General features: G+C 57.2%; 1 protein-coding gene across 1 annotated transcript in view; it reads left to right on the top strand.

Annotated features, from left to right (window-relative positions):
- Window positions 1-26,856, top strand: part of LOC138860873 (collagen alpha-1(IV) chain-like) — a gene marked incomplete at both ends in the record, with an annotated part of 46,408 nt that extends 19,552 nt beyond the window's left edge. The window contains 9 exon segments of the mRNA XM_070119333.1: window positions 990-1,093; window positions 6,740-6,852; window positions 10,052-10,245; window positions 12,195-12,284; window positions 17,134-17,223; window positions 19,691-19,780; window positions 20,677-20,766; window positions 26,133-26,318; window positions 26,794-26,856. Of these exon segments, the coding sequence (XP_069975434.1) occupies window positions 990-1,093; window positions 6,740-6,852; window positions 10,052-10,245; window positions 12,195-12,284; window positions 17,134-17,223; window positions 19,691-19,780; window positions 20,677-20,766; window positions 26,133-26,318; window positions 26,794-26,856 (1,020 nt within the window).
- Between the last annotated feature and the right edge of the window lie 251 nt (window positions 26,857-27,107).

Raw genomic sequence — 27,107 nt, 5'->3', positions numbered from 1 at the left:
TATTCAGGGGTCATAGGTCAGATATGCTTATTCAGGGGTCAAAGGAGGTCAAATAGGGTTATTCAGGGGTCAAAGGAGGTCAGATAGGGTTATTCAGGGGTCAAAGGAGGTCAGATAGGCATATTAAGGGGTCAAGGGAGGTCAGATAGGGTTATTCAGGGGTCAGGGGAGGTCAGAGAGGGTTATGTAAGGTCAAATGAGGTCATGGGATCTCAGAGGTCATGGAATGGCATAAGGGATTACTTGAGGTCATGAAAGGTCATTCTGGGTTATGTATGGATCATTCGAAGTTAGAAACAGTCAAGTGAGAATATATATATATATATATATATATATATATATATATATATATATATATATATATATATATATATATATCCTAAATTTCTCAAGTACACAAATTAAACAAAATATTTTCCCTCTCCCTCTTCCTCCTTCCATTTTCCCTTATCCTCTTCTTCTCCTTAAACCCCTCCCCCTCACCCCCTCCGCACCCCTCCCTTCTCCCTCACTCCCACCCCTCTCCCTTCCCCCTCCTACCCCCTCCCCCATCCCCTTCCCTCCCCCTCCTACCCCCTCCCCCACCCCCTTCCCTCCCCTCTCCCCCCACCCCTCTCCCTTCCCCCTCCTACCCCTTCCCCCTCCCTTCCCACTCCTCACCCCTCCCCCTCCCTTCCCTCCTACCCCTCCCTCCCACCCCTTCCCCTTCCCACCCCACCCACCCCTTCCCACCCTCACCCCTTCTCCCCTCCCTCCCCACCCATCCCTCCTCTCCCTCCCTTCCCTCCCTTCCCACCCACCACACCCACCCATCCCTCCCTCACCTCCTTCACTCCCACCCACCCACCCACCCCACCCTTCTCCCTTCCCCCTTCCCTCTCCACCCCACCCTCTCCCACCCCACCCACCCACCCCTTTCACACACCCCTCCCACCCCACCCACCCCTTCCCTTCCCTCCCTCCCCTTCCTTCCCTTCCCTTCCCTCCAGGGCGAGCAAGGCGAGGAGGGCCTGACGGGCGTCGACGGCCTTCCCGGGCGCAACGGCTTCTCCCCGCCCAAGGGCACGCCCATCCCGGGAGACGACGGCCGGAAGTGAGTGGTTAATTGATGATTATTAATTAATTGATTGAGATTGATATAAAAGTATTATAATATTAAAATTGATATAAAATTAATTGATTCGTTAATTGATTCGTTTTCATTCGTTAATTAATTAATTCGTTAATTAATTCGTTAATTAATTCGTTAATTAATTAATTCGTTAATTCATTCATTATTTAATTCATTCATTCTTTTATTCATTCATTCTTTTATTCATTCATTCGTTAATTCATTCATTCTTTAATTCATTCATTCTTTAATTCATTAATTAATTCATTCATTCATTAATTAATTAATTCATTCATTCTTTCATTCATTAATTAATTCAATCATTCATTATTTAATTCATTCATTCTTTAATTCATTCATTCATTTATTCATTCATTAGTTAATTCAATCATTCATTCATTCTTTAATTCATTCGTTAATTGATTCGTTGATTCATCCCGGGAGACGACGGCCGGAAGTGAGTGGTTAATTGATGATCATTAATTAATTGATTAAGATTGATATAAAATTATTATGATAATAAAATTGATATGAAATTATTATAATATTAAAATTATAAAATCATTATAATATTAAAATTATAAAATTATTATATTAAAATTGATATAAAATTATTATGATATTAAAATTGATATAAAATTATTATAATATTAAAATTGATATAAAATTATTATAATATTAAAATTGATATAAAATTAATTGATTCGTTAATTCATTCTTTAATTAATTCATTCGTTAATTAATTCATTCGTTAATTAATTCGTTCGTTAATTAATTGATTCGTTAATTAATTCGTTCGTTAATTAATTAATTCGTTAATTAATTAATTCGTTAATTAATTAATTCGTTAATTAATTAATTCGTTAATTAATTAATTCGTTAATTAATTAATTCGTTAATTCATTCATTCATTCTTTAATTCATTAATTAATTCAATCATTCATTCATTCTTTAAGTCATTCATTCTTTAATTCATTCATTATTTAATTCATTCATTCGTTAATTCATTCATTCGTTAATTAATTCATTCGTTAATTCATTCATTCGTTAATTCATTCATTCGTTAATTAATTCATTCGTTAATTCATTCATTCGTTAATTAATTCATTCATTAATTAATTAATTCGTTATTTAATTAATTCATTTTAGGTCATTTGGGTAATTAATTCGTTATTTAATTAATTAATGCGGGAGTTAATTGATTCACTAATTAGATCAAGATTTAATTAATTCAGGGGTTGATATAATTATTTATTCATTAAATATGGTTTAATTACTTCATAAGTTGAGTAATTGATTAATTAGTTGATTCAGGTGTTAATTAATACGGGAGTTAATTAATTAATTCAGTTGATTAAATAATTGATTTTTTGATTCAGGGATTAATTAATTCAGAGACTGATTTATTCAGTTGAGTAATTAATTAGTTGATTCAGATCTTAATTAATTCAGGACTTCATTAATTAATCAGATGACTATTTGACTAATTAGCTGATTAATGAGTTGATAAATTGTTTGTTAATGAGACAATTAGCTAATTATTCTGTTTACTTTTATATAAGTTAATTGATTTATTTATAGGTTCAATTTAATTCATTGTTGATTTGTTTTCCTATCCACCATCTTTATCATGATTTTTCTATCCACCATCTTTATCATGATTTTCCTATCCACCATCTTTATCATGATTTTCCTATCCACCATCTTTATCATGATTTTTCTATCCACCATCTTTATCATGATTTTCCTATCCACCATCTTTATCATGATTTTCCTATCCACCATCTTTATCATGATTTTTCTATCCACCATCTTTATCATGATTTTCCTATCCACCATCTTTATCATGATTTTTCTATCTACCATCTTTATTATGATTTTTCTATTCACCATCTTTATCATGATTTTCCTATCCACCATCTTTATCATGATTTTCCTATCCACCATCTTTATTATGATTTTTCTTTCCACCATCTTTATCATGATTTTCCTATCCACCATCTTTTTCATAATTTTGCTATCCACCCTCTTTATCACCTCTCTCTCTCCTCTCTTCTTCTCTCTTCGTCTCTCTTCTTCCTCTTCTTTATCTCTCTCTCTCTCTTCTCTCTTTGTCTCTTTCCTTCCTCCATCTTTATCCCAATCCTCCCTTATCATCCTCTTCCCTTTCCACCATCTTTATCTCCCCTCCCTTCTTATCGCCCCCTTCCCTTTCCTCCATCTTTATCACCATCCTCTCTTCTTATCCTCTCTTCCCTTCCTCCATCTTTATCACACCCCTCCCCAGTTTCTTTTCTTTTCTTCCTCATTTATCACAATTATCCCTCTCTTCCACCTCTATCACTCTCTTCTGATCGTCTCTTTCCTCCATCCATGTTTATCCCAATTCTCCCTTTCCCTTGCTTCCATCTTTATCACACCTTTCCCTTTCCCTCCATCTTTATCACACCTCTCTCTTCTTATCGTTCTTTGTCATCTTTATCACAACGCTCCCTTCTTATCATCCTCTTTTCCTTATCCAGCTTTATCACATCCCTCCCTTATAGTTTCTTTTCTTTTCCTCCAATTTTATCCCAATTCTCCCTTCCCTCCATCTTTATCCCATTCCCTTCTTATCCCAATTCTCCCTTCCCTCCATCTTTATCCCATTCCCTTCTTATCACAACTCTCCCTTCTTATCGTTCTTTATCATCTTTATCCCACCTCTTCCTTCTTATCGTTCTTTATCATCTTTATCCCACCTCTTCCTTCTTATCGTTCTTTATCATCTTTATCCCACCTCTCCCTTTCCCTCCATCTTTACCCATATTCTCCCTTCCCCCATCTTTATCCCAATTCTCCCTTCTCCTCCTCATCCCTTCATCCATTTTTATCCCAATTCATCCTCCTCCCTTCTTATCGCCCCTCCCCTTTTATCATCTTTATCACAACGCTCCCTTCTTATCATTCTTTATAATCTTTATCACAACTCTTCCTTCTTATCCTCCTCTTCCCTTCATCCATCTTTATCACACTTCTCTCTTCTTATCGTTCTTTATCGCCCCTCCCCCTTCATCATCTTTATCACAACGCTCCCTTCCCCCATCTTCATCATAACTCTCTCTTTTTCTCCTCATCTTCCCTTCCCTTCCCTTCTCCATCTTTATCCCACTTCCTCCTCCTCCCTTCTTATCGCCCCTCCCCCTTTATCATCTTCATCGCCCCGCCCCCTTTATCATCTTTATCACAACGCTCCCTTTTCCAGAGGACAGAAGGGAGAGCGCGGCGCCCCAGGGTCTTTATCACAACTCTCTCTTTTTCCCCTCATTTTCCCTCCTTCCATCTTTATCCCTCTCCCACCATCTTTATCGCCCCGCCCCCTTTATAAACTTTATCACAACGCTCCCTTTTCCAGAGGACAGAAGGGAGAGCGCGGCGCCCCAGGGTCTTTATCACAACTCTCTCTTTTTCTCCTCATTTACCCTCCCTCCATCTTTATCACACCTCTCCCTCTCCCACCATCTCCATCGCCCCGCCCCTTTTATAAACTTTATCACAACGCTCCCTTCTTATCGCCCCGCCCCCTTTATAAACTTTATCACAACGCTCCCTTTTCCAGAGGACAGAAGGGAGAGCGCGGCGCCCCAGGGTCTTCATCACAACTCTCTCTTTTTCTCCTCATCTTCCCTCCCTCCAGCTTTATCCCACTTCCTCCACCATCTTCTTATCGCCCCTCCCCCTTTCTCATCTTTATCACAACGCTCCCTCTCCCACCATCTCCATCGCCCCGCCCCCTTTATAAACTTTATCACAACGCTCCCTTTCCAGAGGACAGAAGGGAGAGCGCTCCTCCCCCTTTATCATCTTTATTGCCCCTCCCCCTTCATTATTCCCTCCATCCATCTTTATCACACCTCTCTCTTCTTATCGTTCTTCATCGCCCCGCCCCCTTTATCAACTTTATCACAACGCTCCCTCTCCCACCATCTCCATCGCCCCTCCCCCTTTATCATCTTCATCGCCCCGCCCCTTTTATCATCTTTATCACAACGCTCCCTTTTCCAGAGGCCAGAAGGGAGAGCGCGGCGCCCCAGGGTCTTTATCCCAACTCTCTCTTTTTCTCCTCATTTTCCCTCCTTCCATCTTTATCCCTCTCCCACCATCTTTATCGCCCCTCCCCCTTTATCATCTTCATAGCCCCGCCCCTTTTATCATCTTTATCACAACGCTCCCTTTTCCAGAGGACAGAAGGGAGAGCGCGGCGCCCCAGGGTCTTTATCACAACTCTCTCTTTTTCCCCTCATTTTCCCTCCTTCCATCTTTATCCCTCTCCCACCATCTTTATCGCCCCGCCCCCTTTATAAACTTTATCACAACGCTCCCTTTTCCAGAGGACAGAAGGGAGAGCGCGGCGCCCCAGGGTCTTTATCACAACTCTCTCTTTTTCTCCTCATTTACCCTCCCTCCATCTTTATCACACCTCTCCCTCTCCCACCATCTCCATCGCCCCGCCCCTTTTATAAACTTTATCACAACGCTCCCTTCTTATCGCCCCGCCCCCTTTATAAACTTTATCACAACGCTCCCTTTTCCAGAGGACAGAAGGGAGAGCGCGGCGCCTCAGGGTCTTTATCACAACTCTCTCTTTTTCCCCTCATTTTCCCTCCTTCCATCTTTATCCCTCTCCCACCTTCTTTATCACCCCTCCCCTTTTATCATCTTTATCACAACGCTCCCTCTCCCACCATCTCCATCGCCCCGCCCCCTTTATCATCTTTATCACAACGCTCCCTTTTCCAGAGGACAGAAGGGAGAGCGCGGCTGATCGTCTCTATCCTCCATCTTTATCCCAATCCTCCCTTGTTATCACCCCCTCTCCCATTCCCCCTTTATCCTCTTATCGCTCCTCCCCCTTTATCATCTTTATTGCCCCTCCCCCTTTATCATCTTCATCGCCCCACCCCTTTTATCATCTTTATCACAACGCTCCCTTTTCCAGAGGACAGAAGGGAGAGCGCGGCGCCCCAGGGTCTTTATCACAACTCTCTCTTTTTCTCTTCATCTTCCCTCCCTCCATTTTTATCCCAATTCATCATCCTCCCTTCTTATCGCTCCTCCCCCTTTTATCATCTTTATCACAACGCTCCCTCTCCCACCATCTCCATCGCCCCGCCCCTTTTATCATCTTTATCACAACGCTCCCTTTTCCAGAGGACAGAAGGGAGAGCGCGGCTAATCGTCTCTTTCCCTTTCCTCCATCTTTATCCCAATCCTCCCTTGTTATCACCCCCTCTCCCATTCCCCCTTTATCCTCTTATCGCTCCTCCCCCTTTATCATCTTTATTGCCCCTCCCCCTTTATCATCTTCATCGCCCCGCCCCCTTTATCATCTTTATCACAACGCTCCCTTTTCCAGAGGCCAGAAGGGAGAGCGCGGCGTCCCAGGGTCTTTATCACAACTCTCTCTTTTTCTCTTCATTTTCCCTCCTTCCATCTTTATCCCTCTCCCACCTTCTTTATCGCCCCTCCCCCTTTCTCATCTTTATCACAACGGTCCCTTCTTATCATTCTTTATAAACTTTATCACAACGCTCCCTTCTTATCGCCCCTCCCCCTTTATCATCTTTATCACAACGCTCCCTTTCCCAGAGGCCAGAAGGGAGAGCGCGGCGCCCCCGGATTACGTGGCAGAGACGGCCAGATCATCGACAAGGACGGAGGCTTGTACCAGCTGCTCTCGAAAGGCGAACCGGGAGAAAAGGGTGAGACTTCTACTTCGAAAAATACTATTAAAAGTATTGAGATTCGTATTACTACTACTATTGCTACTGCCAGGACTACTAGAACTCCTATTACTACTATTAAAAGTATTAAAATTCCTATTACTACTAGTAGAAGTACTACTGTTACTACTAGAAAGTATTAAAATTCCTATTACTACTACTACTAGATGTATTAAAATTCATATTACTACCACTATTACTATTATTGCTACTACTAAAAGTATTAAAGTTCCCTATTACTACTACTTCTACTATTATTGCTACTATTAAAAGTATTGAGATTCGTATTACTACTACTATTGCTACTGCTAGGACTACTAGAACTCCTATTACTGCTATTAAAAGTATTAAAATTCCTATTGCTACTAAAGGTATTAATATTCCTATTACTACTACTACTAAAAGTATTAATATTCCTATTACTACTACTTCTACTATTATTGCTACTATTAAAAGTATTGAAATTCCTATTACTAATAATAGAACTACTACTATTACTATTAAAAGTATTAAAATTCCTATTACTACTACTACTAAAATTATTAAATTCATATTACTACCACTATTACTATTATTGCTACTACTAAAAGTATGAAAGTTCCCTATTACTACTACTTATACTATTATTGCTACTATTAAAAGTATTGAAATCCCTATTACTACTACTATTGCTACTGCTAGGACTACTAGAACTCCTATTACTACTAATAAAAGTATTAAAATTCCTATTGCTACTAAAGGTATTAATATTCCTATTACTACTACTACTAAAAGTATTAATATTCCTATTACTACTACTTCTACTATTATTGCTACTATTAAAAGTATTGAAATTCCTATTACTAATAATAGAACTACTACTATTACTATTAAAAGTATTAAAATTCCTATTACTACTACTACTAAAATTATTAAATTCATATTACTACCACTATTACTATTATTGCTACTACTAAAAGTATTAAAGTTCCCTATTACTACTACTTCTACTATTATTGCTACTTTTAAAAGTATTGAAATTCCTATTACTACTACTATTGCTACTGCTAGGACTACTAGAACTCCTAAAACTACTATTAAAAGTATTAAAATTCCTATTGCTACTAAAAGTATTAAAATTCCTATTACTACTACTACTAAAAGTATTAAAATTCATATTACTATTGTTTTTACTATTATTACTACTACTAAAAGTATTAAAATTCCTATTACTACTACTATTGCTACTGCTAGGACTACTAGAACTCCTAAAACTACTATTAAAAGTATTAAAATTCCTATTGCTACTAAAAGTATTAAAATTCCTATTACTACTACTACTAAAAGTATTAAAATTCATATTACTATTGTTTTTACTATTATTACTACTACTAAAAGTATTAAAATTCCTATTACTACTACTATTGCTACTGCTAGGACTACTAGAACTCCTATTACTACTATTAAAAGTATTGAAATTCCTACTACTATTACTACTACTAATACTACTACTAAAAGTATTAAAATTCATATTACTAACACTATTACTATTATTGCTACTACTAAAAGTATTAAAGTTCCCTATTACTACTACTTCTACTATTATTGCTACTATTAAAAGTGTTGAAATTCCTATTACTACTACTATTGCTACTGCTAGGACTTCTAGAACTCCTATTACTACTATTAAAAGTATTAAAATTCCTATTACTAGTAGAACTACTACTGTTACTACTAAAAAGTATTAAAGTTCCTATTACTACTACTACCAAAAGTATTAAGATTCATATTACTATTGATTTTACTATTATTACTACTACTAAAAGTATTTACATTCCTATTACTACTACTATTGCTACTGCTAGGACTACTACTACTAAAAGTATTAAATTTCCTATTACTACTACTACTTGTACTATTATTACTACTAATATAAGTATTAAAATTCCTATTACTACTGCTAGGACTATTAAAATTCCTATTACTACCACTATTACTACTGCTACAACTACTATTTTGTTTTTATTTATTTATTTATTTATTTATTTTTAATCAGAGTATTGCAGATTGCGGGTAAAGTTGCCAATTATGTCTTTTCTTTTTTTTTATATATTCCTTTATTTACGCATTCTTCTCTCCTCTTCCTCTTCCTCTTCTTCTTCATTATTTCTTCTTCTCTTACACCCCATTATTTTCCATTTTTGTTATTGATTTTTCTTCTTTTTTCTTTAATCAGTGTTCCAGATTACGATTTGAGTTGCCAGTTTTTATATATTTTATTTTTGTTTTTTTTTAGAATTCCTTTATTTACACATTACTCTCTCTTCTTCTTCTTCTTCTTCTTCTTCTTCTCTTCTTCTTCTTCTTCTTCTTCTCTCACACCCCATAATTTTTCCTGTCTTATTATTTATTCCTCTTCTCCTCTCTTCCTCTCCCCCCCCTTCCCCACCCCCCTCCCCCACACCCCACACTCACCCCCCCTCTCCCCCCAATCATCCCCCCTTCCCCCTCTCTCCCCCACACCTCCTCCCCCACCCACCCCACTTACCACCCCCTCCCCTTCTCATCACCCCACTCACCCCCACTCTCTCCCCCACTCATCACCCCTCTCTCTCCCCCCCACAGCCCCCTCTCCCCTCCCCCACCCACCCCACTCACCACCCCCTCCCCTTCTCATCACCCGCACACTCACCCCCCTCTCCCCCACACCCCACACTCACCACCCCCTCCCCTTCTCATGACCCCCCACACCCCCTCTCCCCCCCACAGTCACCCCACTCACCCTCTCTCTTTCCCCCATCTCCCCCACACCCCACACTCACCCCCTCTCTCCCCCACACCCCCTCTCCCCCCAAACTCACCCCACTCACCCCCTCTCTCTCCCCCCACAGGACCCCTCGGCCCCCGCGGTTTAACTGGTATATCTGGTGTATCTATTTTATTTTATTTATTTATTTAGAATTCCTCTTCTCCTCTCTTCCTCTCCCCCCCTTCCCCCCTCCCCCACATCCCCACTCATCACGCTCTCCCCCACACACCCCTCTCCCCCTCTCTCGCCCACACCCCCTCCCCCACCCACCCCACTCATCACCCCCACTCCCCCTCTCTCCCCCACACCCCACACTCACCACCCCTCTCCCCCTCTCCCCCCAATCATCCCCCACACCCCACACTCACCCCCTCTCTTTCCCACCCACAGGACCCCTCGGCCCCCGCGGTTTAACTGGCATAGTGGGCAACATCGGACCCACGGGCGAGAGAGGACCCGACGGGCCCCCGGGGCTCTCCGTGCCCGGCCGACAGGGACTAAAGGGTTATCCTGGAGGCCCCGGGGACATGGGTCGAGTGGGGGCGAAGGGCGAGCGCGGGTTCGACGGAGCGCCGGGATTGGAGGTGAGTTGGAGGATTTGGGGGGGGATTTTTTTGAGGATTTTGGGGGATTTTGTTTAGTGGGCTGGAGGGGGGCGTGGCCTAAGCCTGTGAGGGGCTGGAGGGGGGCGTGGCCTAAGCCTGTGAGGGGCTGGAGGGGGGCGTGGCCTAAGCCTGTGAGGGGCTGGAGGGGGGCGTGGCCTAAGCCTGTGAGGGGCTGGAGGGGGGCGTGGCCTAAGCCTGTGAGGGACTAAAGGGTTATCCTGGAGGCCCCGGGGACATGGGTCGAGTGGGGGCGAAGGGCGAGCGCGGGTTCGACGGAGCGCCGGGATTGGAGGTGGGTTGGAGGATTTGGGGGGGGGTTTTTTTGAGGGTTTTGGGGGATTTTGTTTAGTGGGCTGGAGGGGGGCGTGGCCTAAGCCGGGGAGGGGCTGGAGGGGGGCGTGGCCTAAGCCTGTGAGGGACTAAAGGGTTATCCTGGAGGCCCCGGGGACATGGGTCGAGTGGGGGCGAAGGGCGAGCGCGGGTTCGACGGAGCGCCGGGATTGGAGGTGAGTTGGAGGATTTGGGGGGGGATTTTTTTGAGGATTTTGGGGGATTTTGTTTAGTGGGCTGGAGGGGGGCGTGGCCTAAGCCTGTGAGGGGCTGGAGGGGGGCGTGGCCTAAGCCTGTGAGGGGCTGGAGGGGGGCGTGGCCTAAGCCTGTGAGGGGCTGGAGGGGGGCGTGGCCTAAGCCTGTGAGGGGCTGGAGGGGGGCGTGGCCTAAGCCTGTGAGGGGCTGGAGGGGGGCGTGGCCTAAGCCTGTGAGGGACTAAAGGGTTATCCTGGAGGCCCCGGGGACATGGGTCGAGTGGGGGCGAAGGGCGAGCGCGGGTTCGACGGAGCGCCGGGATTGGAGGTGAGTTGGAGGATTTGGGGGGGGATTTTTTTGAGGATTTTGGGGGATTTTGTTTAGTGGGCTGGAGGGGGGCGTGGCCTAAGCCTGTGAGGGGCTGGAGGGGGGCGTGGCCTAAGCCTGTGAGGGGCTGGAGGGGGGCGTGGCCTAAGCCTGTGAGGGGCTGGAGGGGGGCGTGGCCTAAGCCTGTGAGGGGCTGGAGGGGGGCGTGGCCTAAGCCTGTGAGGGACTAAAGGGTTATCCTGGAGGCCCCGGGGACATGGGTCGAGTGGGGGCGAAGGGCGAGCGCGGGTTCGACGGAGCGCCGGGATTGGAGGTGAGTTGGAGGATTTGGGGGGGGATTTTTTTGAGGATTTTGGGGGATTTTGTTTAGTGGGCTGGAGGGGGGCGTGGCCTAAGCCTGTGAGGGGCTGGAGGGGGGCGTGGCCTAAGCCTGTGAGGGGCTGGAGGGGGGCGTGGCCTAAGCCTGTGAGGGGCTGGAGGGGGGCGTGGCCTAAGCCTGTGAGGGGCTGGAGGGGGGCGTGGCCTAAGCCTGTGAGGGACTAAAGGGTTATCCTGGAGGCCCCGGGGACATGGGTCGAGTGGGGGCGAAGGGCGAGCGCGGGTTCGACGGAGCGCCGGGATTGGAGGTGAGTTGGAGGATTTGGGGGGGGATTTTTTTGAGGATTTTGGGGGATTTTGTTTAGTGGGCTGGAGGGGGGCGTGGCCTAAGCCTGTGAGGGGCTGGAGGGGGGCGTGGCCTAAGCCTGTGAGGGGCTGGAGGGGGGCGTGGCCTAAGCCTGTGAGGGGCTGGAGGGGGGCGTGGCCTAAGCCTGTGAGGGGCTGGAGGGGGGCGTGGCCTAAGCCTGTGAGGGGCTGGAGGGGGCGTGGCCTAAGCCTGTGAGGGGCTGGAGGGGGGCGTGGCCTAAGCCTGTGAGGGGCTGGAGGGGGGCGTGGCCTAAGCCTGTGAGGGGCTGGAGGGGGGCGTGGCCTAAGCCTGTGAGGGGCTGGAGGGGGGCGTGGCTGAAGTGGGCAACATAGGAGCCACGGGCGAGAGAGGACCCGACGGGCCCCCGGGGCTCTCCGTGCCCGGCCGACAGGGACTAAAGGGTTATCCTGGAGGCCCCGGGGACATGGGTCGAGTGGGGGCGAAGGGCGAGCGCGGGTTCGACGGAGCGCCGGGATTGGAGGTGAGTTGGAGGATTTGGGGGGGGGATTTTTTGGAGGATTTTGGGGGATTTTGTTTAGTGGGCTGGAGGGGGGCGTGGCCTAAGCCTGTGAGGGGCTGGAGGGGGGCGTGGCCTAAGCCTGTGAGGGGCTGGAGGGGGGCGTGGCCTAAGCCTGTGAGGGGCTGGAGGGGGGCGTGACCTAAGCCTGTGAGGGGGGGGAGGGGGGCGTGGCCTAAGCCTGTGAGGGACTAAAGGGTTATCCTGGAGGCCCCGGGGACATGGGTCGAGTGGGGGCGAAGGGCGAGCGCGGGTTCGACGGAGCGCCGGGATTGGAGGTGAGTTGGAGGATTTGGGGGGGGATTTTTTTGAGGATTTTGGGGGATTTGGTTTAGTGGGCTGGAGGGGGGCGTGGCCTAAGCCTGTGAGGGGCTGGAGGGGGGCGTGGCCTAAGCCTGTGAGGGGCTGGAGGGGGGCGTGGCCTAAGCCTGTGAGGGGCTGGAGGGGGGCGTGGCCTAAGCCTGTGAGGGGCTGGAGGGGGGCGTGGCCTAAGCCTGTGAGGGGCTGGAGGGGGACGTGGCCTAAGCCTGTGAGGGGCTGGAGGGGGGCGTGGCCTAAGCCTGTGAGGGACTAAAGGGTTATCCTGGAGGCCCCGGGGACATGGGTCGAGTGGGGGCGAAGGGCGAGCGCGGGTTCGACGGAGCGCCGGGATTGGAGGTGAGTTGGAGGATTTGGGGGGGGATTTTTTTTAGGATTTTGGGGGATTTTGTTTAGTGGGCTGGAGGGGGGCGTGGCCTAAGCCTGTGAGGGGCTGGAGGGGGGCGTGGCCTAAGCCTGTGAGGGACTAAAGGGTTATCCTGGAGGCCCCGGGGACATGGGTCGAGTGGGGGCGAAGGGCGAGCGCGGGTTCGACGGAGCGCCGGGATTGGAGGTGAGTTGGAGGATTTGGGGGGGGATTTTTTTGAGGATTTTGGGGGATTTTGTTTAGTGGGTTGGAGGTGGGCGTGGCCTAAGCCTGTGAGGGGCTGGAGGGGGGCGTGGCCTAAGCCTGTGAGGGGCCGGAGGGGGGCGTGGCCTAAGCCTGTGAGGGGCTGGAGGGGGGCGTGGCCTAAGCCTGTGAGGGGCTGGAGGGGGGCGTGGCCTAAGCCTGTGAGGGGCTGGAGGGGGGCGGGGCCTAAGCCTGTGAGGGGCTGGGGGGGGGCGTGGCCTAAGCCTGTGAGGGGCTGGAGGGGGGCGTGGCCTAAGCCTGTGAGGGGCTGGAGGGGGGCGTGGCCTAAGCCTGTGAGGGGCTGGAGGGTTATCCTGGAGGCCCCGGGGACATGGGTCGAGTGGGGGCGAAGGGCGAGCGCGGGTTCGACGGAGCGCCGGGATTGGAGGTGAGTTGGAGGATTTGGGGGGGGATTTTTTTGAGGATTTTGGGGGATTTGGTTTAGTGGGCTGGAGGGGGGCGTGGCCTAAGCCTGTGAGGGTCTGGAGGGGGGCGTGGCCTAAGCCTGTGAGGGGCTGTAGGGGGGCGAGGCCTAAGCCTGTGAGGGGCTGGTGGGGGGCGTGGCCTATGCCTGTGGGGGGCTGGAGGGGGGCGTGGCCTAAGCCTGTGAGGGGCTGGAGGGGGGCGTGGCCTAAGCCTGTGAGGGGCTGGAGGGGGGCGTGGCCTAAGCCTGTGAGGGACTAAAGGGTTATCCTGGAGGCCCCGGGGACATGGGTCGAGTGGGGGCGAAGGGCGAGCGCGGGTTCGACGGAGCGCCGGGATTGGAGGTGAGTTGGAGGATTTGGGGGGGGATTTTTTTGAGGATTTTGGGGGATTTTGTTTAGTGGGCTGGAGGGGGGCGTGGCCTAAGCCTGTGAGGGTCTGGAGGGGGGCGTGGCCTAAGCCTGTGAGGGGCTGGAGGGGGGCGTGGCCTAAGCCTGTGAGGGGCTGGAGGGGGGCGTGGCCTAAGCCTGTGAGGGGCTGGAGGGGGGCGTGGCCTAAGCCTGTGAGGGGCTGGAGGGGGGCGTGGCCTAAGCCTGTGAGGGGCTGGAGGGGGGCGTGGCCTAAGCCTGTGAGGGGCTGGAGGGGGGCGTGGCCTAAGCCTGTGAGGGGCTGGAGGGGGGCGTGGCCTAAGCCTGTGAGGGGCTGGAGGGGGGCGTGGCCTAAGCCTGTGAGGGACTAAAGGGTTATCCTGGAGGCCCCGGGGACATGGGTCGAGTGGGGGCGAAGGGCGAGCGCGGGTTCGACGGAGCGCCGGGATTGGAGGTGAGTTGGAGGATTTGGGGGGGGATTTTTTTGAGGATTTTGGGGGATTTGGTTTAGTGGGCTGGAGGGGGGCGTGGCCTAAGCCTGTGAGGGGCTGGAGGGGGGCGTGGCCTAAGCCTGTGAGGGGCTGGAGGGGGGCGTGGCCTAAGCCTGTGAGGGGCTGGAGGGGGGCGTGGCCTAAGCCTGTGACGGGCTGGAGGGGGGCGTGGCCTAAGCCTGTGAGGGGCTGGAGGGGGGCGTGGCCTAAGCCTGTGAGGGGCTGGAGGGGGGCGTGGCCTAAGCCTGTGAGGGGCTGGAGGGGGGCGTGGCCTAAGCCTGTGAGGGGCTGGCGGGGGCCGTGGCCTAAGCCTGTGAGGGACTAAAGGGTTATCCTGGAGGCCCCGGGGACATGGGTCGAGTGGGGGCGAAGGGCGAGCGCGGGTTCGACGGAGCGCCGGGATTGGAGGTGAGTTGGAGGATTTGGGGGGGGATTTTTTTGAGGATTTTGGGGGATTTTGTTTAGTGGGCTGGAGGGGGGCGTGGCCTAAGCCTGTGAGGGGCTGGAGGGGGGCGTGGCCTAAGCCTGTGAGGGGCTGGAGGGGGGCGTGGCCTAAGCCTGTGAGGGGCTGGAGGGGGGCGTGGCCTAAGCCTGTGAGGGGCTGGAGGGGGGCGTGGCCTAAGCCTGTGAGGGGCTGGAGGGGGGCGTGGCCTAAGCCTGTGAGGGACTAAAGGGTTATCCTGGAGGCCCCGGGGACATGGGACGAGTGGGGGCGAAGGGCGAGCGCGGGTTCGACGGAGCGCCGGGATTGGAGGTGAGTTGGAGGATTTGGGGGGGGATTTTTTTGAGGATTTTGGGGGATTTTGTTTAGTGGGCTGGAGGGGGGCGTGGCCTAAGCCTGTGAGGGGCTGGAGGGGGCGTGGCCTAAGCCTGTGAGGGACTAAAGGGTTATCCTGGAGGCCCCGGGGACATGGGTCGAGTGGGGGCGAAGGGCGAGCGCGGGTTCGACGGAGCGCCGGGATTGGAGGTGAGTTGGAGGATTTGGGGTGGGATTTTTTTGAGGATTTTGGGGGATTTTGTTTAGTGGGCTGGAGGGGGGCGTGGCCTAAGCCTGTGAGGGGCTGGAGGGGGGCGTGGCCTAAGCCTGTGAGGGGCTGGAGGGGGGCGTGGCCTAAGCCTGTGAGGGGCTGGAGGGGGGCGTGGCCTAAGCCTGTGAGGGACTAAAGGGTTATCCTGGAGGCCCCGGGGACATGGGTCGAGTGGGGGCGAAGGGCGAGCGCGGGTTCGACGGAGCGCCGGGATTGGAGGTGAGTTGGAGGATTTGGGGGGGGATTTTTTTGAGGATTTTGGGGGATTTTGTTTAGTGGGCTGGAGGGGGGCGTGGCCTAAGCCTGTGAGGGGCTGGAGGGGGGCGTGGCCTAAGCCTGTGAGGGGCTGGAGGGGGGCGTGGCCTAAGCCTGTGAGGGGCTGGAGGGGGGCGTGGCCTAAGCCTGTGAGGGGCTGGAGGGGGGCGTGGCCTAAGCCTGTGAGGGGCTGGAGGGGGGCGTGGCCTAAGCCTGTGAGGGACTAAAGGGTTATCCTGGAGGCCCCGGGGACATGGGTCGAGTGGGGGCGAAGGGCGAGCGCGGGTTCGACGGAGCGCCGGGATTGGAGGTGAGTTGGAGGATTTGGGGGGGGATTTTTTTGAGGATTTTGGGGGATTTTGTTTAGTGGGCTGGAGGGGGGCGTGGCCTAAGCCTGTGAGGGGCTGGAGGGGGGCGTGGCCTAAGCCTGTGAGGGGCTGGAGGGGGGCGTGGCCTAAGCCTGTGAGGGGCTGGAGGGGGGCGTGGCCTAAGCCTGTGAGGGGCTGGAGGGGGGGTTGGCCTAAGCCTGTGAGGGACTAAAGGGTTATCCTGGAGGCCCCGGGGACATGGGTCGAGTGGGGGCGAAGGGCGAGCGCGGGTTCGACGGAGCGCCGGGATTGGAGGTGAGTTGGAGGATTTGGGGGGGGATTTTTTTGAGGATTTTGGGGGATTTTGTTTAGTGGGCTGGAGGGGGGCGTGGCCTAAGCCTGTGAGGGGCTGGAGGGGGGCGTGGCCTAAGCCTGTGAGGGGCTGGAGGGGGGCGTGGCCTAAGCCTGTGAGGGGCTGGAGGGGGGCGTGGCCTAAGCCTGTGAGGGGCTGGAGGGGGGCGTGGCCTAAGCCTGTGAGGGGCTGGAGGGGGGCGTGGCCTAAGCCTGTGAGGGACTAAAGGGTTATCCTGGAGGCCCCGGGGACATGGGTCGAGTGGGGGCGAAGGGCGAGCGCGGGTTCGACGGAGCGCCGGGATTGGAGGTGAGTTGGAGGATTTGGGGGGGGATTTTTTTGAGGATTTTGGGGGATTTTGTTTAGTGGGCTGGAGGGGGGCGTGGCCTAGGCCTGTGAGGGCCTGGAGGGCCCGTGGCCTAAGCCTGAGAGGGGCTGGAGGGGGCCGGGGCCTAAGCCTGTGAGGGGCTGGAGGGGGGCGTGGCCTAAGGCTGTGATGGGCTGGGGGGGGGCGTGTCCTACACCTGTGAGGGGCTGGAGGGGGGCGTGGCCTAAGCCTGTGAGGGGCTGGAGGGGGGCGTGGCTGAAGTGGGCAACATAGGAGCCACGGGCGAGAGAGGACCCGACGGGCCCCCGGGGCTCTCCGTGCCCGGCCGACAGGGACTAAAGGGTTATCCTGGAGGCCCCGGGGACATGGGTCGAGTGGGGGCGAAGGGCGAGCGCGGGTTCGACGGAGCGCCGGGATTGGAGGTGAGTTGGAGGATTTGGGGGGGGATTTTTTTGAGGATTTTGGGGGATTTTGTTTAGTGGGCTGGAGGGGGGCGTGGCCTAAGCCTGTGAGGGGCTGCAGGGGGGCGTGGCCTAAGCCTGTGAGGGGCTGGAGGGGGGCGTGGCCTAAGCCTGTGAGGGGCTGGGGGCGGGCGGGGCCTAAGCCTGTGGGGGGCTGGAGGGGGGCGTGGCCTAAGCCTGTGAGGGACTAAAGGGTTATCCTGGAGGCCCCGGGGACATGGGTCGAGTGGGGGCGAAGGGCGAGCGCGGGTTCGACGGAGCGCCGGGATTGGAGGTGAGTTGGAGGATTTGGGGGGGGATTTTTTTGAGGATTTTGGGGGATTTTGTTTAGTGGGCTGGAGGGGGGCGTGGCCTAAGCCTGTGAGGGGCTGGAGGGGGGCGTGGCCTAAGCCTGTGAGGGGCTGGAGGGGGGCGTGGCCTAAGCCTGTGAGGGGCTGGAGGGGGGCGTGGCCTAAGCCTGTGAGGGGCTGGAGGGGGGCGTGGCCTAAGCCTGTGAGGGGCTGGAGGGGGGCGTGGCCTAAGCCTGTGAGGGGCTGGAGGGGGGCGTGGCCTAAGCCTGTGAGGGACTAAAGGGTTATCCTGGAGGCCCCGGGGACATGGGTCGAGTGGGGGCGAAGGGCGAGCGCGGGTTCGACGGAGCGCCGGGATTGGAGGTGAGTTGGAGGATTTGGGGGGGGATTTTTTTGAGGATTTTGGGGGATTTTGTTTAGTGGGCTGGAGGGGGGCGTGGCCTAAGCCTGTGAGGAGCTGGAGGGGGGCGTGGCCTAAGCCTGTGAGGGGCTGGAGGGGGGCGTGGCCTAAGCCTGTGAGGGGCTGGAGGGGGGCGTGGCCTAAGCCTGTGAGGGGCTGGAGGGGGGCGTGGCCTAAGCCTGTGAGGGACTAAAGGGTTATCCTGGAGGCCCCGGGGACATGGGTCGAGTGGGGGCGAAGGGCGAGCGCGGGTTCGACGGAGCGCCGGGATTGGAGGTGAGTTGGAGGATTTGGGGGGGGATTTTTTTGAGGATTTTGGGGGATTTTGTTTAGTGGGCTGGAGGGGGGCGTGGCCTAAGCCTGTGAGGGGCTGGAGGGGGGCGTGGCCTAAGCCTGTGAGGGGCTGGAGGGGGGCGTGGCCTAAGCCTGTGAGGGGCTGGAGGGGGGCGTGGCCTAAGCCTGTGAGGGGCTGGGGGGGGGCTTGCCCTAAGCCTGTGAGGGAGTAAAGGGTTATCCGGGAGGCCCCGGGGAGATGGGTCGAGTGGGGGGGAAGGGCGAGCGCGGGTTCGACGGAGCGCCGGGATTGGAGGTGAGTTGGAGGATTTGGGGGGGGATTTTTTTGAGGATTTTGTTTAGTGCGCTGGAGGCGGGCGCGGCCTAAGCCTGTGACGGGCTGGAGGGGGGCGGGGCCTAAGCCTGTGAGGGGCTGGGGGGGGGCGTGGCCTAAGCCTGTGTGGGACTAAAGCGTTATCCTGGGGGCCCCGGGGACATGGGCCGAGTGGGGGCGAAGGGCGAGCGCGGGTTCGACGGAGCGCCGGGATTGGAGGTGAGTTGGAGGATTTGGGGGGGGATTTTTTGGAGGATTTTGGGGGATTTTGTTTAGTGGGCTGGAGGGGGGCGTGGCCTAAGCCTGTGAGGGGCTGGAGGGGGGCGTGGCCTAAGCCTGTGAGGGGCTGGAGGGGGGCGTGGCCTAAGCCTGTGAGGGACTAAAGGGTTATCCTGGAGGCCCCGGGGACATGGGTCGAGTGGGGGCGAAGGGCGAGCGCGGGTTCGACGGAGCGCCGGGATTGGAGGTGAGTTGGAGGATTTGGGGGGGGATTTTTTTGAGGATTTTGGGGGATTTTGTTTAGTGGGCTGGAGGGGGGCGTGGCCTAAGCCTGTGAGGGGCTGGAGGGGGGCGTGGCCTAAGCCTGTGAGGGGCTGGAGGGGGGCGTGGCCTAAGCCTGTGAGGGGCTGGAGGGGGGCGTGGCCTAAGCCTGTGAGGGGCTGGAGGGGGGCGTGGCCTAAGCCTGTGAAGGGCTGGAGGGGGGCGTGGCCTAAGCCTGTGAGGGGCTGGAGGGGGGCGTGGCCTAAGCCTGTGAGGGACTAAAGGGTTATCCTGGAGGCCCCGGGGACATGGGTCGAGTGGGGGCGAAGGGCGAGCGCGGGTTCGACGGAGCGCCGGGATTGGAGGTGAGTTGGAGGATTTGGGGGGGGATTTTTTTGAGGATTTTGGGGGATTTTGTTTAGTGGGCTGGAGGGGGGCGTGGCCTAAGCCTGTGAGGGGCTGGAGGGGGGCGTGGCCTAAGCCTGTGAGGGGCTGGAGGGGGGCGTGGCCTAAGCCTGTGAGGGGCTGGAGGGGGGCGTGGCCTAAGCCTGTGAGGGGCTGGAGGGGGGCGTGGCTGAAGTGGGCAACATAGGAGCCACGGGCGAGAGAGGACCCGACGGGCCCCCGGGGCTCTCCGTGCCCGGCCGACAGGGACTAAAGGGTTATCCTGGAGGCCCCGGGGACATGGGTCGAGTGGGGGCGAAGGGCGAGCGCGGGTTCGACGGAGCGCCGGGATTGGAGGTGAGTTGGAGGATTTGGGGGGGGATTTTTTTGAGGATTTTGGGGGATTTTGTTTAGTGGGCTGGAGGGGGGCGTGGCCTAAGCCTGTGAGGGGCTGGAGGGGGGCGTGGCCTAAGCCTGTGAGGGGCTGGAGGGGGGCGTGGCCTAAGCCTGTGAGGGGCTGGAGGGGGGCGTGGCCTAAGCCTGTGAGGGGCTGGAGGGGGGCGTGGCCTAAGCCTGTGAGGGGCTGGAGGGGGGCGTGGCCTAAGCCTGTGAGGGGCTGGAGGGGGGCGTGGCCTAAGCCTGTGAGGGGCTGGAGGGGGGCGTGGCCTAAGCCTGTGAGGGACTAAAGGGTTATCCTGGAGGCCCCGGGGACATGGGTCGAGTGGGGGCGAAGGGCGAGCGCGGGTTCGACGGAGCGCCGGGATTGGAGGTGAGTTGGAGGATTTGGGGGGGGATTTTTTTGAGGATTTTGGGGGATTTTGTTTAGTGGGCTGGAGGGGGGCGTGGCCTAAGCCTGTGAGGGGCTGGAGGGGGGCGTGGCCTAAGCCTGTGAGGGGCTGGAGGGGGGCGTGGCCTAAGCCTGTGAGGGGCTGGAGGGGGGCGTGGCCTAAGCCTGTGAGGGGCTGGAGGGGGGCGTGGCCTAAGCCTGTGAGGGGCTGGAGGGGGGCGTGGCCTAAGCCTGTGAGGGGCTGGAGGGGGGCTTGGCCTAAGCCTGTGAGGGGCTGGAGGGGGGCGTGGCCTAAGCCTGTGAGGGGCTGGAGGGGGGCGTGGCCTAAGCCTGTGAGGGGCTGGAGGGGGGCGTGGCCTAAGCCTGTGAGGGGCTGGAGGGGGGCGTGGCTGAAGTGGGCAACATAGGAGCCACGGGCGAGAGAGGACCCGACGGGCCCCCGGGGCTCTCCGTGCCCGGCCGACAGGGACTAAAGGGTTATCCTGGAGGCCCCGGGGACATGGGTCGAGTGGGGGCGAAGGGCGAGCGCGGGTTCGACGGAGCGCCGGGATTGGAGGTGAGTTGGAGGATTTGGGGGGGGATTTTTTTGAGGATTTTGGGGGATTTTGTTTAGTGGGCTGGAGGGGGGCGTGGCCTAAGCCTGTGAGGGGCTGGAGGGGGGCGTGGCCTAAGCCTGTGAGGGACTAAAGGGTTATCCTGGAGGCCCCGGGGACATGGGTCGAGTGGGGGCGAAGGGCGAGCGCGGGTTCGACGGAGCGCCGGGATTGGAGGTGAGTTGGAGGATTTGGGGGGGGATTTTTTTGAGGATTTTGGGGGATTTTGTTTAGTGGGCTGGAGGGGGGCGTGGCCTAAGCCTGTGAGGGGCTGGAGGGGGGCGTGGCCTAAGCCTGTGAGGGGCTGGAGGGGGGCGTGGCCTAAGCCTGTGAGGGGCTGGAGGGGGGCGTGGCCTAAGCCTGTGAGGGGCTGGAGGGGGGCGTGGCCTAAGCCTGTGAGGGGCTGGAGGGGGGCGTGGCCTAAGCCTGTGAGGGGCTGGAGGGGGGCGTGGCCTCAGCCTGTGAGGGACTAAAGGGTTATCCTGGAGGCCCCGGGGACATGGGTCGAGTGGGGGCGAAGGGCGAGCGCGGGTTCGACGGAGCGCCGGGATTGGAGGTGAGTTGGAGGATTTGGGGGGGGATTTTTTTGAGGATTTTGGGGGATTTTGTTTAGTGGGCTGGAGGGGGGCGTGGCCTAAGCCTGTGAGGGGCTGGAGGGGGGCGTGGCCTAAGCCTGTGAGGGGCTGGAGGGGGGCGTGGCCTAAGCCTGTGAGGGGCTGGAGGGGGGCGTGGCCTAAGCCTGTGAGGGGCTGGAGGGGGGCGTGGCCTAAGCCTGTGAGGGGCTGGAGGGGGGCGTGGCCTAAGCCTGTGAGGGGCCGGAGGGGGGCGTGGCCTAAGCCTGTGAGGGGCTGGAGGGGGGCGTGGCCTAAGCCTGTGAGGGGCTGGAGGGGGGCGTGGCCTAAGCCTGTGAGGGGCTGGAGGGGGGCGTGGCCTAAGCCTGGGAGGGGCGGGAGGGGGGCGTGGCCTAAGCCTGTGAGGGACTAAAGGGTTATCCTGGAGGCCCCGGGGACATGGGTCGAGTGGGGGCGAAGGGCGAGCGCGGGTTCGACGGAGCGCCGGGATTGGAGGTGAGTTGGAGGATTTGGGGGGGGATTTTTTTGAGGATTTTGGGGGATTTTGTTTAGTGGGCTGGAGGGGGGCGTGGCCTAAGCCTGTGAGGGGCTGGAGGGGGGCGTGGCCTAAGCCTGTGAGGGGCTGGAGGGGGGCGTGGCCTAAGCCTGTGAGGGGCTGCAGGGGGGCGTGGCCTAAGCCTGTGGGGGGCTGGAGGGGGGCGTGGGCTAAGCCTGTGAGGGGCTGGAGGGGGGCGTGGCCTAAGCCTGTGAGGGACTAAAGGGTTATCCTGGAGGCCCCGGGGACATGGGTCGAGTGGGGGCGAAGGGCGAGCGCGGGTTCGACGGAGCGCCGGGATTGGAGGTGAGTTGGAGGATTTGGGGGGGGATTTTTTTGAGGATTTTGGGGGATTTTGTTTAGTGGGCTGGAGGGGGGCGTGGCCTAAGCCTGTGAGGGGCTGGAGGGGGGCGTGGCCTAAGCCTGTGAGGGACTAAAGGGTTATCCTGGAGGCCCCGGGGACATGGGTCGAGTGGGGGCGAAGGGCGAGCGCGGGTTCGACGGAGCGCCGGGATTGGAGGTGAGTTGGAGGATTTGGGGGGGGATTTTTTTGAGGATTTTGGGGGATTTTGTTTAGTGGGCTGGAGGGGGGCGTGGCCTAAGCCTGTGAGGGGCTGGAGGGGGGCGTGGCCTAAGCCTGTGAGGGGCTGGAGGGGGGCGTGGCCTAAGCCTGTGAGGGGCTGGAGGGGGGCGTGGCCTAAGCCTGTGAGGGGCTGGAGGGGGGCGTGGCCTAAGCCTGTGAGGGACTAAAGGGTTATCCTGGAGGCCCCGGGGACATGGGTCGAGTGGGGGCGAAGGGCGAGCGCGGGTTCGACGGAGCGCCGGGATTGGAGGTGAGTTGGAGGATTTGGGGGGGATTTTTTTGAGGATTTTGGGGGATTTTGTTTAGTGGGCTGGAGGGGGGCGTGGCCTAAGCCTGTGAGGGGCTGGAGGGGGGCGTGGCCTAAGCCTGTGAGGGGCTGGAGGGGGGCGTGGCCTAAGCCTGTGAGGGGCTGGAGGGGGGCGTGGCCTAAGCCTGTGAGGGGCTGGAGGGGGGCGTGGCCTAAGCCTGTGAGGGGCTGGAGGGGGGCGTGGCCTAAGCCTGTGAGGGGCCGGAGGGGGGCGTGGCCTAAGCCTGTGAGGGGCTGGAGGGGGGCGTGGCCTAAGCCTGTGAGGGGCTGGAGGGGGGCGTGGCCTAAGCCTGTGAGGGGCTGGAGGGGGGCGTGGCCTAAGCCTGTGAGGGGCTGGAGGGGGGCGTGGCCTAAGGCTGTGAGGGACTAAAGAGTTATCCTGGAGGCCCCGGGGACATGGGTCGAGTGGGGGCGAATGGCGAGCGCGGGTTCGACGGAGCGCCGGCATTGGAGGTGAGTTGGAGGATTTGGGGGGGGATTTTTTTGAGGATTTTGGGGGATTTTGTTTAGTGGGCTGGAGGGGGGCGTGGCCTAAGCCTGTGAGGGGCTGGAGGGGGGCGTGGCCTAAGCCTGTGAGGGGCTGGAGGGGGGCGTGGCCTAAGCCTGTGAGGGGCTGGAGGGGGGCGTGGCCTAAGCCTGTGAGGGGCTGGAGGGGGGCGTGGCCTAAGCCTGTGAGGGGCTGGAGGGGGGCGTGGCCTAAGCCTGTGAGGGGCTGGAGGGGGGCGTGGCCTAAGCCTGTGAGGGGCTGGAGGGTGGCGTGGCCTAAGCGTGTGAGGGGGTGGAGGGGGGCGTGGCCTAAGCCTGTGAGGGACTAAAGGGTTATCCTGGAGGCCCCGGGGACATGGGTCGAGTGGGGGCGAAGGGCGAGCGCGGGTTCGACGGAGCGCCGGGATTGGAGGTGAGTTGGAGGATTTGGGGGGGGATTTTTTTGAGGATTTTGGGGGATTTTGTTTAGTGGGCTGGAGGGGGGCGTGGCCTAAGCCTGTGAGGGGCTGGAGGGGGGCGTGGCCTAAGCCTGTGAGGGGCTGGAGGGGGGCGTGGCCTAAGCCTGTGAGGGGCTGGAGGGGGGCGTGGCCTAAGCCTGTGAGGGGCTGGAGGGGGGCGTGGCCTAAGCCTGTGAGGGGCTGGAGGGGGGCGTGGCCTAAGCCTGTGAGGGGCTGGAGGGGGGCGTGGCCTAAGCCTGTGAGGGGCTGGAGGGGGGCGTGGCCTAAGCCTGTGAGGGACTAAAGGGTTATCCTGGAGGCCCCGGGGACATGGGTCGAGTGGGGGCGAAGGGCGAGCGCGGGTTCGACGGAGCGCCGGGATTGGAGGTGAGTTGGAGGATTTGGGGGGGGGATTTTTTTGAGGATTTTGGGGGATTTTGTTTAGTGGGCTGGAGGGGGGCGTGGCCTAAGCCTGTGAGGGGCTGGAGGGGGGCGTGGCCTAAGCCTGTGAGGGGCTGGAGGGGGGCGTGGCCTAAGCCTGTGAGGGGCTGGAGGGGGGCGTGGCCTAAGCCTGTGAGGGGCTGGAGGGGGGCGTGGCCTAAGCCTGTGAGGGGCTGGAGGGGGGCGTGGCCTAAGCCTGTGAGGGGCTGGAGGGGGGCGTGGCCTAAGCCTGTGAGGGACTGGAGGGGGGCGTGGCCTAAGCCTGTGAGGGGCTGGAGGGGGGCGTGGCCTAAGCCTGTGAGGGGCTGGAGGGGGGCGTGGCCTAAGCCTGTGAGGGGCTGGAGGGGGGCGTGGCCTAAGCCTGTGAGGGGCTGGAGGGGGGCGTGGCCTAAGCCTGTGAGGGGCTGGAGGGGGGCGTGGCCTAAGCCTGTGAGGGGCTGGAGGGGGGCGTGGCCTAAGCCTGTGAGGGGCTGGAGGGGGGCGTGGCCTAAGCCTGTGAGGGGCTGGAGGGGGGCGTGGCCTAAGCCTGTGAGGGGCTGGAGGGGGGCGTGGCCTAAGCCTGTGAGGGGCTGGAGGGGGGCGTGGCCTAAGCCTGTGAGGGGCTGGAGGGGGGCGTGGCCTAAGCCTGTGAGGGGCTGGAGGGGGGCGTGGCCTAAGCCTGTGAGGGGCTGGAGGGGGGCGTGGCCTAAGCCTGTGAGGGGCTGGAGGGGGGCGTGGCCTAAGCCTGTGAGGGACTAAAGGGTTATCCTGGAGGCCCCGGGGACATGGGTCGAGTGGGGGCGAAGGGCGAGCGCGGGTTCGACGGAGCGCCGGGATTGGAGGTGAGTTGGAGGATTTGGGGGGGGGATTTTTTTGAGGATTTTGGGGGATTTTGTTTAGTGGGCTGGAGGGGGGCGTGGCCTAAGCCTGTGAGGGGCTGGAGGGGGGCGTGGCCTAAGCCTGTGAGGGGCTGGAGGGGGGCGTGGCCTAAGCCTGTGAGGGGCTGGAGGGGGGCGTGGCCTAAGCCTGTGAGGGGCTGGAGGGGGGCGTGGCCTAAGCCTGTGAGGGGCTGGAGGGGGGCGTGGCCTAAGCCTGTGAGGGGCTGGAGGGGGGCGTGGCCTAAGCCTGTGAGGGGCTGGAGGGGGGCGTGGCCTAAGCCTGTGAGGGGCGGGGGGGGGGGGTGGCCTAAGCCTGTGAGGGACTAAAGGGTTATCCTGGAGGCCCCGGGGACATGGGTCGAGTGGGGGCGAAGGGCGAGCGCGGGTTCGACGGAGCGCCGGGATTGGAGGTGAGTTGGAGGATTTGGGGGGGGATTTTTTTGAGGATTTTGGGGGATTTTGTTTAGTGGGCTGGAGGGGGGCGTGGCCTAAGCCTGTGAGGGGCTGGAGGGGGGCGTGGCCTAAGCCTGTGAGGGGCTGGAGGGGGGCGTGGCCTAAGCCTGTGAGGGGCTGGAGGGGGGCGTGGCCTAAGCCTGTGAGGGACTAAAGGGTTATCCTGGAGGCCCCGGGGACATGGGTCGAGTGGGGGCGAAGGGCGAGCGCGGGTTCGACGGAGCGCCGGGATTGGAGGTGAGTTGGAGGATTTGGGGGGGGATTTTTTTGAGGATTTTGGGGGATTTTGTTTAGTGGGCTGGAGGGGGGCGTGGCCTAAGCCTGTGAGGGGCTGGAGGGGGGCGTGGCCTAAGCCTGTGAGGGGCTGGAGGGGGGCGTGGCCTAAGCCTGTGAGGGGCTGGAGGGGGGCGTGGCCTAAGCCTGTGAGGGGCTGGAGGGGGGCGTGGCCTAAGCCTGTGAGGGGCTGGAGGGGGGCGTGGCCTAAGCCTGTGAGGGACTAAAGGGGGGCGTGGCCTAAGCCTGTGAGGGGCTGGAGGGGGGCGTGGCCTAAGCCTGTGAGGGGCTGGAGGGGGGCGTGGCCTAAGCCTGTGAGGGGCTGGAGGGGGGCGTGGCCTAAGCCTGTGAGGGGCTGGAGGGGGGCGTGGCCTAAGCCTGTGAGGGGCTGGAGGGGGGCGTGGCTGAAGTGGGCAACATAGGAGCCACGGGCGAGAGAGGACCCGACGGGCCCCCGGGGCTCTCCGTGCCCGGCCGACAGGGACTAAAGGGTTATCCTGGAGGCCCCGGGGACATGGGTCGAGTGGGGGCGAAGGGCGAGCGCGGGTTCGACGGAGCGCCGGGATTGGAGGTGAGTTGGAGGATTTGGGGGGGGATTTTTTTGAGGATTTTGGGGGATTTTGTTTAGTGGGCTGGAGGGGGGCGTGGCCTAAGCCTGTGAGGGGCTGGAGGGGGGCGTGGCCTAAGCCTGTGAGGGGCTGGAGGGGGGCGTGGCCTAAGCCTGTGAGGAGCTGGAGGGGGGCGTGGCCTAAGCCTGTGAGGGGCTGGAGGGGGGCGTGGCCTAAGCCTGTGAGGGGCTGGAGGGGGGCGTGGCCTAAGCCTGTGAGGGGCTGGAGGGGGGCGTGGCCTAAGCCTGTGAGGAGCTGGAGGGGGGCGTGGCCTAAGCCTGTGAGGGGCTGGAGGGGGGCGTGGCCTAAGCCTGTGAGGGGCTGGAGGGGGGCGTGGCCTAAGCCTGTGAGGGGCTGGAGGGGGGCGTGGCCTAAGCCTGTGAGGGGCTGGAGGGGGGCGTGGCCTAAGCCTGTGAGGGACTAAAGGGTTATCCTGGAGGCCCCGGGGACATGGGTCGAGTGGGGGCGAAGGGCGAGCGCGGGTTCGACGGAGCGCCGGGATTGGAGGTGAGTTGGAGGATTTGGGGGGGGATTTTTTTGAGGATTTTGGGGGATTTTGTTTAGTGGGCTGGAGGGGGGCGTGGCCTAAGCCTGTGAGGGGCTGGAGGGGGGCGTGGCCTAAGCCTGTGAGGGGCTGGAGGGGGGCGTGGCCTAAGCCTGTGAGGGGCTGGAGGGGGGCGTGGCTGAAGTGGGCAACATCGGACCCACGGGCGAGAGAGGACCCGACGGGCCCCCGGGGCTCTCCGTGCCCG

This window comes from Penaeus vannamei, unplaced genomic scaffold (genome assembly GCF_042767895.1).
Source record: "Penaeus vannamei isolate JL-2024 unplaced genomic scaffold, ASM4276789v1 unanchor60, whole genome shotgun sequence".
Lineage (NCBI taxonomy): Eukaryota > Metazoa > Arthropoda > Malacostraca > Decapoda > Penaeidae > Penaeus > Penaeus vannamei.
The sequence above is the reverse complement of the archived record's forward strand: the minus strand, read 5'-3'. Positions and strand labels throughout refer to the sequence as shown.